The 15204-nt window shown below is 40.2% G+C and overlaps 1 protein-coding gene across 3 annotated transcripts in view; it reads left to right on the top strand.

The window, feature by feature from the left end:
• The window catches only part of NCAM2 (neural cell adhesion molecule 2), a 600622-nt gene extending 590103 nt beyond the window's left edge, over positions 1–10519 (top strand). For 2 of the 3 annotated variants that reach the window (XM_033943261.1, XM_033943263.1), the window contains exons 13-15: positions 5691–5895; positions 9564–9680; positions 9788–10519. In XM_033943261.1, coding sequence (XP_033799152.1) covers positions 5691–5895; positions 9564–9680; positions 9788–9896 — 431 coding nt within the window. In that variant the 3' untranslated portion in view covers positions 9897–10519. The remainder of the gene's footprint in view (positions 1–5690; positions 5896–9563; positions 9681–9787) is intronic. The other variant, XM_033943259.1, reaches the window with a different exon arrangement.
• Positions 10520–15204: the final 4685 nt, after the last annotated feature.

Here is a 15204-nt window from a genome sequence, read left to right as displayed (position 1 = left end):
CGAAGGGGGTTATTGTCCTTGTTCGTTGCCTAGGTATTTTGTGAACAGGTATGTTTTCAGGTGTTTCCTGAATTCTCCATAGTTGTTTGTGTGTGTAATTAGTTTATCTAAGTCTTTGCCCCATAAGGCTGCTTGATAGGATAGAAGTTGTTGATGGTATCTCTTATATTTGCATCCTCTGGCTGGTGGGGAGACGAATTTCAGGTGTAATCTTCTCTCATGTCTGTTGGTTGGGTATGAGAAGAGGTCTGTTATGTATTTAGGGGCTAGACCTGATAGTACTTTGAAGCATAGACATCCCAGCTTGAACTTCGTGCGTGCCTCCATTGGTAGCCAGTGCAGGAGTCGGTAGGAAGGGATTATATGATCGGACTTCTTCAGCCCGAAAATCAGCCTGACTGCTGCATTTTGTATCAGTTGTAGTCTCTGCATTTGCTTCTGGGAAATTGCCAGGTGGGTGATGTTACAATAATCAAGGTGGCTTAATATTAGGGATTGTACCAGTATTCTGAATGCTGAAGCGTCGAAGTATGCTCTTATGGACCTAAGTTTCCAGAGAGTGAAGAACCCTTTTTTGACTAGGGAGTCCACAAGGTCTTTCATAGTTAGACCTTGGTCTAGTATTACCCCCAGAACCTTCATTGTTGGTTGGATGGGGTACTTAAGATTGTTTATGCGTAATGATTTTGTCGTGATATTTGAGAGTGGCGAGGCTATAAAGAATTTAGTTTTATCTGAATTGAGTTTCAGTTTAAATTCTGAGGTCCATTGTTCCATCAGGTTTGGTGCTTGTGTTGCTGTGGGGGTGATATCGGAGGGAGAAGTATTGAATGGGATAATGATTGTGAAGTCATCCGCGTAGCTGAATACTTTTATACCCTGTTGGGCCAGCTGCATGCCTAGTGAAGATATATAGACGTTGAAGAGTAGTGGGGATAGTGGGGACCCCTGTGGAATGCCTGATGGGTTTCTCCATGTTTTAGAGAGGCTGCAGTTGAAGCGTACTTGATAGGTGCGGGATGTGAGGAATCCTCGGAACCAGGTGATCCCTTGTCTAAAACCCTTCAATCCCTTTTATCCTTCTATCTATACCCTTTCATAATCCTATCTCTACCTCTATCTGTATCCCTCAATCCCCGTATCCTTCAGGAAATTATCCAATCCTTTTTTGAAACCCCGTAATGTACTCTGTCCTATCACAACCTCCAGAAGTGCATTCCAGGTGCCCACCACCCTCTGAGTGAAAAATAATTTCCTAGCATTGGTTCTAAACCTGTCCCCTTTCAATTTCTCTGAGTGCCCCCTTGTTCTTGTGGTTCCCAATAGGCTGAAGAATCTGTCCCTCTCTACCTTCTCTATGCCTTTCAGGATCTTGAAAGTCTCTATCATGTCTCCTCTGAGTCTCCGCTTCTCCAGGGAGAAGAGCCCCAGCCTTTCTAACCTGTCTGCGTATGAAAAGTTTTCCATACCTTTTATCATTCTTGTCGCTCTTCTCTGAACCCTCTCAAGTATCGCCATGTCCTTCTTAAGATACGGTGACCAATATTGGACACAGTACTCCAGATGCGGGCGCACCATCGCACGATACAGCGGCATGATGACTTCCTTCATTCTGGTTGTAATACCCTTCTTAATAATACCCAAAATTCTGTTTGCTTTCTTTGAAGCTGCTGCGCATTGTGCCGTTGACTTCATTGTTGTATCGACCAGAACACCCAAGTCTTTTTCAAGGTTACTTTCCCTTAGTACTAATCTCCCCATTTTGTAGCTGAACATCGGATTCTTTTTCCCTATATGCATGACCTTGCATTTCTCTACATTGAAGTTCAGCTGCCATTTATTCGCCCACTCTTCCAGTTTGTTCAGGTCCCTTTGTAGGTCTTCACATTCCTCTGCAGTTCTAACCCTGCTACAGAGTTTAGTGCCATCCACAAATTTTATAACTTCACACTTCGTCCATGGTTCTAGGTCATTAATAAATACATTGAACAGCAGCTGTCCGAGTACCGACCCCTGCGGAACACCGCTCGTGACCCTCCTCCAGGCCGAGTAGTGGCCCTTCACTCCAACCCTTTGCTTTCTGCCTGCCAACCAGTGTTTAACCCATCTGTATACGTCCCCTTCCACCACGTGGTTCCACAGCTTCCTAAGTAGCCACTCATCGGGTACCCTGTCAAAGGCTTTTTGGAAGTTGAGATAAATGATGTCTATGGGTTCCCCTTTGTCCATCTGGCTGTTTATACCTTCAAAGAAGTTCAGTAAGTTTGTTTGGCACGATCTTCCTTTGCAGAAGCTATGTTGGCTCGCTTTCATTAGTCCATTTTTTTCTATGTGCTCACAGATGCTGTCTTTTATCAGTGCTTCTACCATCTTGCCCAGAACTGAAGTCAAGCTTACCGGCTTGTAGTTCCACAGGTCACCTCTCGATCCCTTTTTAAAAAATAGGTGTAACATTTTCTATTTTCCAGTCCTCCGAGATCTCCCCAGTTTTCAAGGATAGGTTGCAAACTCGGAGTATTTCCGCTATTTTGTTTCTTAATTCTTTTAATACCCTTGGATGGATTCCATCTTGGCCTGGTGATTTGTCGCTTTTCAATCTATCTATCTGTTGGAGGACATCCTCATGGCTTACCTCTATTTTCGACACCTTTTCTTCTTGGTCTCCATTTAAGATCTCTTCGGGTTCTGGTACATTGGATATGTCCTCGCTTGTGAAGACTGATGAGAAGAACTTGTTTAACCTATCAGCTACCTCTTTTTCCTCCTTTACCACACCCTTTCTGTCTCCATCATCCAACAGTCCTACTTCCTCCCTCGCCGATTGCTTCCCTTTAACGTATCTGAAGAACGATTTGGAATTTCTTGCTTCCCCAGCCAATCTCTCTTCGTATTCTCTTTTTGCTCTCCTAACCACTCGGTGACATTATTTTTGATGTTTCCTGTGTTCCTTCCAGTTTTCCCCGGTTTGGTCCTTTTTCCATTTTCGGAATGATTTTTTCTTGTCTCCTATCGCTTTCTTCACTTCATTGGTTATCCATACTGGGTCTTTTGTTTGATTTTTTTTGCACCCTTTTCTAAACCTGGGGATGTAAAGATTTTGTGCTTCTTGCACCGTGTCCTTGAATAGGGTCCAGGCTTTCTCCACGGTCTCAGTTTTTCTTGAGCTGTTTCTGAGTTTCTTTCTCACCATTGCTCTCATAGCATCGTAGTTCCCTTTCTTGAAGTTGAGCGTTGTCGCTGTGGTTCTCCTCACTTTTGATGTTCCTACTTATAATTTGTATTGGATCATGTTGTGATCGCTGTTTCCTAGTGGTCCTACTACTTCCACTTCCTTTGCAGGTCCCCCTAGCCCGTTGAGGATTAGGTCAAGAGTGGCATTCCCTCTCGTTGGTACCTTGACGAGCTGTTCCTTGAAGCACTCCCTTACAGCCTCTAGGAATTCTGTTTCCCTCGCGCAATTGGATTTTCCAATACTCCAGTCTATCCCGGGGGAGTTAAAGTCTCCCATTACCATCACGTTTCCGTTTTTGCATTCCCGCCTCAATTCTGCTTCCAGTTCTTTGTCGTTTGCTTCTGTTTGTCTAGGTGGATGATAGTACAGTCCCAATTTTATGTCAAATCCATTTCTTCCTGGTAATTTAACCCATGATTCCAATTCTTCCACCTTTGTTGCCGTATGCACTCTGGTCGAGTGAATGGTGTCCTTTATATATAGTGCTATTCCTCCACCCTTCTTGTGAGTCCTGTCTCTTCTATAGCAATCACTTATGTTCCCATTAGACTACCAAGGACCCTGGTAAGATCCAGGCAAGGAGATTGGGTGGGTGGGGCCTGTCACAGAGAGGGGCCTTATTGTTGGGGAAAGTGATAAACTTATAGGATTCTGGAGGACTCAGAATATTCTCATGTCTAGGAGTCAGGTGAATAGATGGATGTGAAGTGGTCAGGTGTGAAGCTTCTGGTGTATGTGTGTGTGTGTGTGTGTGGGGGGGGGGTGACATTGGCCTATACACTGTCGCACACCCGGTATTGGCTAGTCAGAATGGCTACCGGGTGCTGCGCACAAACACAGTTCCTGGACGTGCCTTCGCGAATTGAAAGGCCCTGCTGGTGATAATGTCAGGACACACAAAAATGCTCAGGATATCTGAGTTTTTAAAGATAGCACACTTTATTTAATACAGTCACTGTGCTCCTGTCCCAAATCAAAAAAGTAAAAGAAAACCAAAAGAAAGCTCAGTAGTCCAGCTTATTTCAGAGCTAAACATGAGCAGCCCTTTCCTCAGGGTAAGTCTTTATCAGGTAGTCCTTATTATTGACACTTAAAGTCAGTTTGTTTTAGCAAGCACACTGTGTTAGCCTGAGTGTATCACAGGCTTCTCCCCTTTTAAACCAGCCAAGCTGGCAGGGGTGGGGAGTTGCTGAATCCACTTAATTAGCTTGCCAGAAAATGGCCCCTCTATCCCAACCTTGGATCTTTGTGAATTCAAACCCCACAACTCCCACTGAAAAACAAACAGTAGCTCCTTATCCCAAAAGAAAAAGGAAAAACAAAACTCAAAACAGAGTTCACAGTCCTTAGAGTTTCTTTAGGGTGAGACTTAATAAAAATGCTCACACACACACACAGTCCCAGCCAGCACAAGTCCCAGGTGCCTCAAAACACCAATCAGTTTTGTAAGAGAAGAAAAAACATAGAAAAAAAACAACTTAACTCTCTTCCATGCAGTCTTCTCCAGGCTCACAGGTAACATCCATTGCTTCCTCAGGTAGGCTTGCCAAAGGGAAATTACTCAGGTCCTTCATCTCAATCTCGTTCCCTTGCTGAGCCACAGGAGCAGCACCTGGCCATGAGTCTCCTTCCAAGGTTGGATCCAGACTGAATCTTCCCAGCTTGGACTGCTGGTTATGACCAGACTTGAGAAAGCCACGCCCTATCCTGAAAGGGGAATGGGTTGGCTTTTGCTGAGCCTTCTGGTGTTGCTCAATTAGTCTCAGGAGCTGTGTGCTAGCTTGATTAAGAGCCTGCCTACCAGAGTGCTTTTTAGCAGGGACTGTTCTAGGTTCAGGGAAGTTCTCAAACTCATCCTGCTTCCCCTCCCCCCAGGGCTCCTGCTCTTGGGCACTCTCATCAGGGCTAGAATCCTGTTCTCCACTGTTAGCACTGCTGCTACATTGATCAGCCCTTTTAAAGATTAGGGGTTTTTGTATTTTCACAGGCACAAACCTGACCTCAGTATCGGGTTTGTGACAACACTTACCCTTTCTAGCAGTCATTTTGCATGCCTTGGGACAGGTGTAAATGCTGCAATCTGGATTTTTTTTCATACCCAGATTTTTTTCCCATTCAAACAATTATTTTTCCATGCCCTAAGCATACCCCTTTGCTATGTAAATGTATAGTGGAACATTATGTGTAAATAGTGATGTTCTAAAATTGACAGTGACATATGTAAGTGATCTACACATTTACAAGCCACTATTTACACATGGGAATACTTCTGAAATATAAAGGTCTTATTCATTGTGATTTTAGAAGCACAAATAACATGTCTCCACTGAGGTCCAGCCTCAGTCTTTCAATTTTAATGTCCTTTAATTTTGGACCCAGAATTTTATTTGTCTAGATAAGCAAAACTGTTTGAAACAGCACATTGATTTGCAAACTAGAATATTTATTTGTTTTTAAGACACCTTTTTCAGCGGCCTTGGGCTCGGGGCAGTCATTGGCCTGGGAGTTGCTGCTCTTCTGCTAATCCTTGTTGTGACTGATGTCAGCTGCTTCTTTATAAAACAATGTGGATTGTTAATGTGTATAACAAGAAGAATCTGTGGGAAAAAGAGTGGATCTGGTGGGAAAAGTAAAGAGCTGGAAGAAGGAAAAGCAGCATACCTGTGAGTATAACACAGTCCTTGTGGAGTTATAAGTTTCTGTCTTAATTTCACACCTGTGCATTGAGTTTTCTTTAGCACTGTACAAATAGAACTGATACAGATTTTGACAATTGATATTTTTGCTGATAAGCAATTGAATCAAATTTTAAATAAAACTTGAAACTTGAAAACTTGATGATGAATGCACTCTGTGGTTATGCTTGTTCTACCGTAAAGCCAAAATATATTACTGTTAGTTAAACTGACTGTGATTGCACACTAGTATGTACATGACCAGATTATGATTCTTGGATCAATCAGAGCTGGGAGATACTGCAGAAGCTGGAGAAGAAAGATAATGAAGAGAGCTTCCTATATGGTGACACCTAGTGGTGGGGTTTAGAAACCGTGTTTGCAGGGTTGTTGAAGGAGTTGAGGATTATTATCACAATGACTGGATCAAAAGAAGTTGGAAGAGGATTCAAAATAGGGTATAAATCTTGGGAAGTCACAGATGAGTAGCTTAATGGTTAGAGCAGCAAGCTAGGCTGGAAGATCCAGATTCAAATCCCACAGCAGCTCCTTGTGGCCTAAGGCAAGTTATTTATTTTTCTTGCTACTGATTGCTGTGCTGTTCTGACTCTAGGTGATCTCCATTATCCACATTCAGCTGGAGGGAATTGGGGATCTCTGTTTGCGCTTTGTCCGGGTTTTGAAAAACCTCCTGAAATCACATTGGGCAGGGAGGAATCCACGTATGCACATATGCCACGCAATGATGTCACGTGCACGCGTGCATGCGTGTGATGTCATCGCATAGCATCCGCACATGTGCAGATTTCCTCCCTGCCCAGCAAGAGCAGGCGGTGAGGGTGGGACTGGGGGCAGGTCTAGGGGTCCAGATTTTCCCACTGGAAAATCTGGCAAGCCTAAAGCTAGTCCATGGAAAAGTCCTGCATTCTAGCTGTTGTGAATCAATAACACTGCTATACCTAACACCAATAGGAGTCAATCGAATACAAAAGGAAAGAATTCCCTTGACTGACCCCTACTGGTAGGTGCCATTTGAAATCCAGTGCAATGCTGGGGTAGGAATGAATGGGGACCACTCCCATATTGCTCCACAAAACTGACAAGGAATCCATTGGCTGGGTTCCTGAGAATTGAGGTGGGAGGGAAGGGGAGGTGAGGAAAGTTTGCGATATTGGAGAGCTTTAACAGAGGGAGGTGTACTTTTGGAGGAAGGTACCAATTTTAGGTAACTTTAATGTGTGGAAGTTTGACTTGGAGAACTGAGTATGGGGGGTACTCACTGGGGATCCATGTGTTGGAGGTTATTGATCAGAAGGGGATTCGTTGGGAAGATTTGATGGGGGTGCATATTCAGAGGGATGCTGCTTGGGGGTGGTGCGGGATCAGATTGTACTGCCATTGCACCTTGGGTGTACTCTGGGGCTTGCATTACATACCTTGACAGATATTTTTGCAGAAGTATTGTAGCACTGCATTTAGCTATCTTCTCTTTTTTTATTTTGATATACCCTATGTGGTATATGATTGCCCTGTGCCATTGGTTCTGAAATGAGATTTTCATGGAGGAGGGATGGGGAATCCCACAGCCTGTGTTTGCTAAACTGAGAATTTTGCTGCTGCTGCATCCCTTTTTGCAAGCAAAGCTTTTCCAGGTGTTGATGCAACTATCTGTGTTGCCGCATTTGGATAATTGCAATGAACTATATGCAGATTGTCAGGGCACTTGCTTTACCAGCTACAAGTGGCTCAGAATGTTGTGGTCCAATTACCTAGTAATATAGTTGACAACAGCAGATAAAGTCCTGAATGGTTCATCCAGTCTGTCCAACAGTCATGGTCATTAATAATTAATGATTAAACCAACAACGAAACTAATATAAAGTATTTTATCCTGGTCTTTCTATCTCATTTCTGGTCCATACTGTAGATCATAAAGGTTCATTTAAACTGTTCTCACATTCCAACTACTGGAGTTGCTGTTGAAGTCCTTTCCTGCCCATCTTAAACTGTCTTGTCAAATACTGGACACAGACAGTAGAAGTCTGCCCAGCACTAGCCTTAGTTTTTAACAGATGGAGTCACCATCTAAGCATCACTTGGTATATCAACACACATTCAGTCATTTAAGTTTTGTTCTCTATACTATTGGTTTACTAATTAGGGATCCTCTGTGTTCATTCCATTCTCTTTTGAATTTCATCACCCTTGTTTCTTCTACCAACTCCCTTGGGAGGGTATTCCAGACATCAACCACCCTCTTCATGAAGAAGAATGTCCTGAAATTATTGCTAAGTTTGCCAACCCACAACCTCAATTTACATTCTCTAGTTTTTCTGTTTCCCTTCTCTAGAAAAGATTTAAAGTATTTAAAACATGTTTCATCTCCCCTATCCCTCCTTTCCTCTAGAGCAGGTTTGAGCAACCTTGGTCCTTAAGGGCTGCAACCCTGTCAGGTCTGAAGGATTTCCCCAATGAATATGCATGAGATCTATTTACATGCAATGGAATGTATATAAATAGATCTAAAGCATATTTTTGGTAAAATCCTGAAAACCGACTGAGTTGCAACCCTCAAGGACCATGATTGCCAACCTCTACTCTAGGGCATACACATTCAGGTCTTCCAGTCTCTTCTCATACATCTTTTGGCCAAAGCCCCATACCATTTCTGCCATGTTCCTCTGAAGTGCTTCAAGTCTTTTTACATCCCTACACTGATACACCCTCCAAAAATGAACACAATATTCCAAATGGAGCCTCACCAATAACTCGTACAGGGGCATCAACACCTCCTTTCTTCTGCTGGTTATGCCTCTCTCTAAGCAGCCTAGCATCTTTCTGGCTATGGCCACTGCCTTGTCAAACTGTTTCATTACCTTCAGATCTTCAGACACTATCACCCCTAAGACCATTTCTTAGTCCATACATATCAGCCTCTATCCTCCTAGCACATATGGCTCCCTTGCATTTCTATTCCCCAAGTACATCACTTATGTATATTAAATTATAACCAGTCTTCTAACTTTTGCGAATCCCTGTTTGTGTTATCCATCCCTTCTGTAGTGTTCAATTTTTATCTCTTAAGTCTTTATCTGCTGTACTTTCTACTTGCTGCCCATTTAAGTTTGTGTAACAGTCAAATTGTTATGTTTGGCAGTTCGGATCTGCACGTGAAAGGCCTATATGTATTTGTTTTGGAAGTGGGTTGTTTTGTTTTTTTTCAATTATGGGCCATTTTTTATACTCTGGTCAGAGTGCTTTTTGGCAGTTCCATTTAGGAAGTCTATGTGTTTGGTTATGCAAAGGGTATGAGCTTTTAAGTATTGCTGAAGTTATGGAATAAGTTGTTTATGAATTTAAAGAACAAAGTAAGTGATGGATAGTTTTGAAGATCTGGTTGTTTTCAAGACAAGGGTACTATTGGCATGTCAGAAGCTTTTTCTACTACCGATTTGGATGGAGTGGGGAGGGTTGGGGTGGTTAGGAGGGAGAAACAGTGCAATTTATGTATGTAAATTGTTGTAAATTGCTTTGATGCTTTCTCTAATGCATTCAGGTGGTATATAAGAGGTTTTTATTTTTTTAATAAATTTAGCCTTTTAAAGGATCATGGAAGAAATCCAGTGACATTTACTGGTCTTTAAACTGTGTTCTAGGAAAGATGGATCAAAAGAGCCAATAGTGGAGATGCGACCTGAGGATGAGAGGATCACAAATCATGATGGGAGTCCAGTAAATGAACCGAATGAAACAACACCACTGACAGAACCTGAGTAAGTATCTCAAGAGTCCTTTGTACCATTCTTTTCTGTTTGTTTGCTTACAAGTTTGTTTACATTTTCATAAGGTGAGATGTTAATTGTCTATTGTTTTACCATAGAAAATTGCCTCTAAAAGAAGAAAACGGCAAAGAAGTTTTAAGTCCAGAAGTGATAGAAATTAAAATTTCTAATGACATCCAGTCAAAAGAAAATGACAGCAAAGCATAACAGGAGACATCAAAGGTCTGAAAGAAGATATAAATATATATATATAAATATCTATATGGTTGGAGCAACTGTATGAGCGGACTTTTCCTACTGACCTTACTTTCTTGGGCAATGTTAGCTTTGAATTGTCAGGACCAATGTTCAAAAGCCAGCTCTTGCATCTACTTTGCAGCCTGGTGTTAATTTATGATCCTAACAGATTCCAGTCCCTTTGAATCAAACAGAAAAAAATATGCAAAGTAAGTATATTAATTTATTTTATGAATAAAGTGTTCTATTTGTAAAATATTTTACTTTTTTAATTAAATTCCAAGACACAGTCACTTATTTTTAATCAAACAGTGATGCACTTTAAAATTTGATCTAATCAACTGGCGCAGAAACCTTTGAGGCATCCAAAGCTGAACAATCAACCAGTCAGTGTTATACTTAGAAAGCTGTTAGCAGGACAAAGAGTTTGATGTCTTCTCCAGCATATGTAAAACCTACCTTTGGTCACTGCCCTCTAAAAGCACTGCAAAAGGAATTACGATAGATATCAGCTATGAGTAGACATTCTTGAAAAAATAAAGGAAATATTTATTACATTTTGATAATATGGACATGAGCGAGAGACCTTCTTGTATTTCAAATCAGTGAAAAGTTTGCAGGGAGAACAGAGGTGTGCTGATTTTCTGTTTTGTTTCTAAAATGAAATGAAATAAAATAATGTCAATTTTTGTTTCCTTTAGTTTCTCCCACTGGCACTCTTTATGACATTGGACAATTCAGTTTGGGGTCCTTTTACTGAGGTACGCCAATTGGGTTTAGCGCATGCTAAATGCTGTGCAGCCCATTGTACACCTATGGGCTTTATGTCACTTAACACACTAATTCATTTGCACACCTTAGTAAATAGGACCCCTTCATTTGGCATTGCCTCAGATACAACTTAGAATGTGAGCACATTTTGTCACAAAAATAGCGCATGTACTTGAATATAACTTCCCTTGAGCTTGGATCTGGAAAAAAAAGACAGGAAATAAAATACCCTCTGTGATCTTTCCACATCTCTCACAACCCTCTCATATTGCCCCATCCAATCTTCTTACTCTATTTGAGCCCTAATAATCTATATTTTTTTTCAGCAGGTGTAATCTGTAGTTACTTTGGCCCCACCAACATGGTATTCAGCATTTGACACATTTGTAGTATATTAATATTGAGTCAATATAAACTGGATTGCTGACACCATATTCTATCGCAGATATTCAAAATGGCCCCAGCATCATTTCTATTTCCACAAGGGTAAAGCACATGTGAGTGGGCATTAGTCTTGCCCCTTGGAGAGCTTATGGGTCTACAGATGACCTTGGTTTTCACTTCTAGTTCTTGATGGGTCACCAACAGTTCAGTTTTGCAGGATCTCTCTAATGAATATGCATATGAGAGACTCCCATGTTTATTAAATCCATTGAATGTAAATTTCTCTCATTAGTCATTGGCTAAAAACATGACCTGTTGAAGGCCTCATGAACTGGGAGGACTTTTAAAGTAAGATATGCAGAGGTAGAACTGGAGGTGGAACTGGGATGAAAGAGGTCTCAGGAAGGTTTGTGTATGTGTGTGTGTTTGTTTGTTCCTTTCATGATAGAAGCAGAGTGACCATGACCACAGGGAGTAGAGGGTTTTTTTTTTGTTTTTTTTGTTTTTATATTTCTTTTGGCTTTGATGTGATATCTTGTTGCAAATATTGAACAAAATAGGAAAAATGAGAAAAAAAACCTAGAATAAAAACCAAAATGAAAAAATAAATAAATAAATTTGTCCACATTTCAAGCATAGTAGTCCTTTTACTGAGCTGCAGTAAGCAATAATCTGTGTTTACCATAGGGGGAAAAAAGCAGCCTTACCTTGGGGCATGCTCAGGTGTCCCACAGTAAGTTTGTGATTGGTGCATGCTTCCCATGCATTAAAAATAGATTTGATTTTTTAGTGCTGAGGATGGGGTGGGGGACGGAGAGAAGGTATATTCTGTGATAATCAATAGCTCAGCTACATTACCGCACACTGAAAAGTTAGCACAAGATTAGTGAATGAACTCTAATGGGAAAATTAGTGAGTGTTCATTAATAAAAAAAAGAAAAGAAAAAGTGGCCATTTTACCCATTCGGAAAAATGGCCTTAGTTTGTAGGAATGACCTGCAAAAGGACATGATAAGGCCACTTTTTACCACAGTTTGGTAAAAAGACCCCATATTATTATAGGAGATATATACTTGGTAAAAGGAAAATGCAATATGACAACAGCTTGAATATTCTTTCCACCGCAGCCCATAGCATGAAATGCTCCAACACTGCTCTGATGCTCATAGAATTCTGAGTGTCGGAGCATTTAGCACTCTGAGCTGAGGTAGAAACCTCTACCACAGCTTACTAAAAGGGGGGGGGGGAGAGTGGTTTGAGCATACACTTTCTTGTCAAATTGTTATGGAGCTCATTAACACCTGTATAACATTTTGAAGGAACTAGTAAAGCTAATGATTTACCCTTCTTCTGGTCTATGTTTGAGATTTACCACAAACATCTGCCTTACTTGAATAAATTTGCATTTGTTATATCTCCAAAATGAGGAAAAAAAAAAATAAAGGTAAACAATCAAAAATATAAAAGTCTGAAAAATAGCAACTGCCAAAGCAATTCAAGCAGTTGATTTGGGGCATAATGTATTGTTTCCTACAGGCAGAGAATGTGAAATACCCTTTAATACGTTACATGCTGAATGTTACATACGTTTTTCCTGAATTTTCCACTATGAACTGCTTGTATGATATTGTGTTGCAACAGTTTAACAAGTTAGAATTTTAGTAAAGTTTTGTATATATCTGGATACACATATAATTGTAGGGAAGGCTGAACATGTGCATTTGTTCACAAATGGAAAGATGTATAGAAAAATACATACAACATCAAACTTTAGTCATCTACCCTTAAGAGCATGAGAATAGCCATACTGGATCAGACCAAAGGCCCATCTAACCCAGTATCCTGTTTCTCCAACAGTGGCCTATCCAGGTCAAAAGTACCCGGCAGAAACTCAAATAATAGCAACATTCCATGGTACCAATTCCAGGGTAAACAGTGGCTTCCTCCTTGTTTATCTCAATAGCAGACTATGGATTTTTCATCCAGGAACTTGTTCAAATCTTTTCTAAACTCAGCTATGCTAACTGCTGTTACTACATCTTCTGGCAATGAGTTCCAGACCTTAACTATTCTTTGATTGAAAAATATCATTTCCTCCTATTTGTTTTAAAAGTATTTCCATATATTTTAATTGGGTGTCCCATGGTCTTTGTACTTTCTGAAATAGTGACTTATTAATTCACTTTTACTCATTCTATACCACTCTGGATTTTGTAGACTTCAATCATATCCCCCCTCTTTTCCAAGCTGAAGATCCCTAACCCCTATAGTCTTCCCTTATATGAGAGGTGTTCCATCCCTTTTATCATATTGGCTGTTCTTCTTTGAACCTTTTCTAATTCTGCTATAGCTTTTTTTTGAGATATGCCAACCTGAACAGAACTAAGTATTCAAGGTAAGATCACACCATGGAGTAATACAGGGGAATTATAATATTATCGGTCTTCTTTACTATCCATTTCCTAATACCCACTCATTCTATACTATGTTGCCTAAATTTAAACCCAACAAGTGACAGTGGAGGAGAAGGAAATATACAGTAACATACAAGAATGGTGCTCAAATGGAAGAACTTTATTGCTTCAAATGACCTAACACAAATCATGCTTCAGGAGTTTAAACACAAAAAAACAAAAAGCATATTGTGTTTGTTCCATTGGTATATTTATATTAATTTTAGTATACATGTATTTTATTACAGTTTCCTTATTGTGTTATGTTTTAATTGTTCTAATATATATATATATATATAAGAACATACAAAGCAATTAAAACATAACACATTAAGGAAACTGCAATAAAATATATATCTGATGCTTATAGATCAATCACACATGATTTTCTCAATTTCCTATCTGCTATTGATCTTTTTCAACGTCTCTTCTCCCACTTATTCAAAAGGTTATGCCTTAGATCTTGTGATTATACCACTAGAGCAGTGTCTCGCAAACTTTTCCGGTCGGCAGCACACTAAAACTAGTGCCCCGGCCAGAAAGCACCCGGAAGTCAATGCAATGATGTCACACGCAGAGGCACATCCTGTAGGCATGCAGCCGACATGGATGACTCTCCTCCTTGCCAGAAATCTCAGGAGTCACACTGGTGTGCCGCAGCACAAAGTATGCGATACACTGCACTAAAGCATGCCTCTACTATTACTAATCTTTATTCAAGTCCAATACCTTTGAGCCATTCACTGTTTTTGTCTCTTGTATGGTCTCACTGCCTTCCCGTTATGATCTTTACAACTTCTTCAGCCTAAAAAAAAGCAAACCAAATGTTAGGAATTATCAGGAAAGGAATAGAAAACAAAAATGAAAATGTTATAATGCCCTTGTATCGCTCTACGGTATGGCCACACCTCAAATACTGTGTGCAATTCTGGTTGCCGTATCTCAAAAAAGATATAGAGGTATTTTAAAAAGGTACAGAAAAGGGTGACAAAAATTATAAAAGGGATGGGTCAACTTCCCTATGAGGAAAGTCTAAAGTGGCTAGGGCTCTTCAGCTTGGAGAAGAGCTGACTCTGGGGGATATGATAGAAGTCTATAAAATACTGAGTGGAGTAGATATGGAGGTAGATATGAATCACTTTCCAAAAATACTAGGACTAGGGGGCATGCAATGAAGCTACTAAGTAGTAGATTTTAAAACAAACCAGAGAAAATATTTATTCATACAACGTGTAATTAAACTCTGGAATTCATTGCTGGAGAATGTGGTGAAATCAGTTAATTTAGCAGGGTTTAAAAAAGGTTTTGATATTTCCTAAGAGAGAAGTTCATAGGCCATTATTAAGATGGCTTGGGGAAATCCACTGCTTATTCTTAGTATAAGCAGCATAACATTTGTTTTACTACTTGGGATCTAGCTAGTTACTTGGGACCTGGGTTGGTCACTGTTGGAAACAGGATACTGGGCTTATTAGATCTTCAGTCTGTTCCAGTGTGGAAATTCTTATGTTCTTATTTTATGAGGAGGAAAAAAATATAGCAAAATAAAAATTTTGTTATAATTTATTTTCTTATTAACTGCCATTTTGTCAAGTTGAAACCAAATTTTGCTTTGGGATAATATCTTACACATTGTCCTTGAGTAAGCTGCTCCAGTTGAGAAATTCCCC

The sequence above is a fragment of the Geotrypetes seraphini genome, chromosome 4 (assembly GCF_902459505.1).
Source record: "Geotrypetes seraphini chromosome 4, aGeoSer1.1, whole genome shotgun sequence".
Lineage (NCBI taxonomy): Eukaryota > Metazoa > Chordata > Amphibia > Gymnophiona > Dermophiidae > Geotrypetes > Geotrypetes seraphini.
Note: the sequence above shows the minus strand (reverse complement) of the source record. Positions and strands in the feature narration are given on the sequence as shown.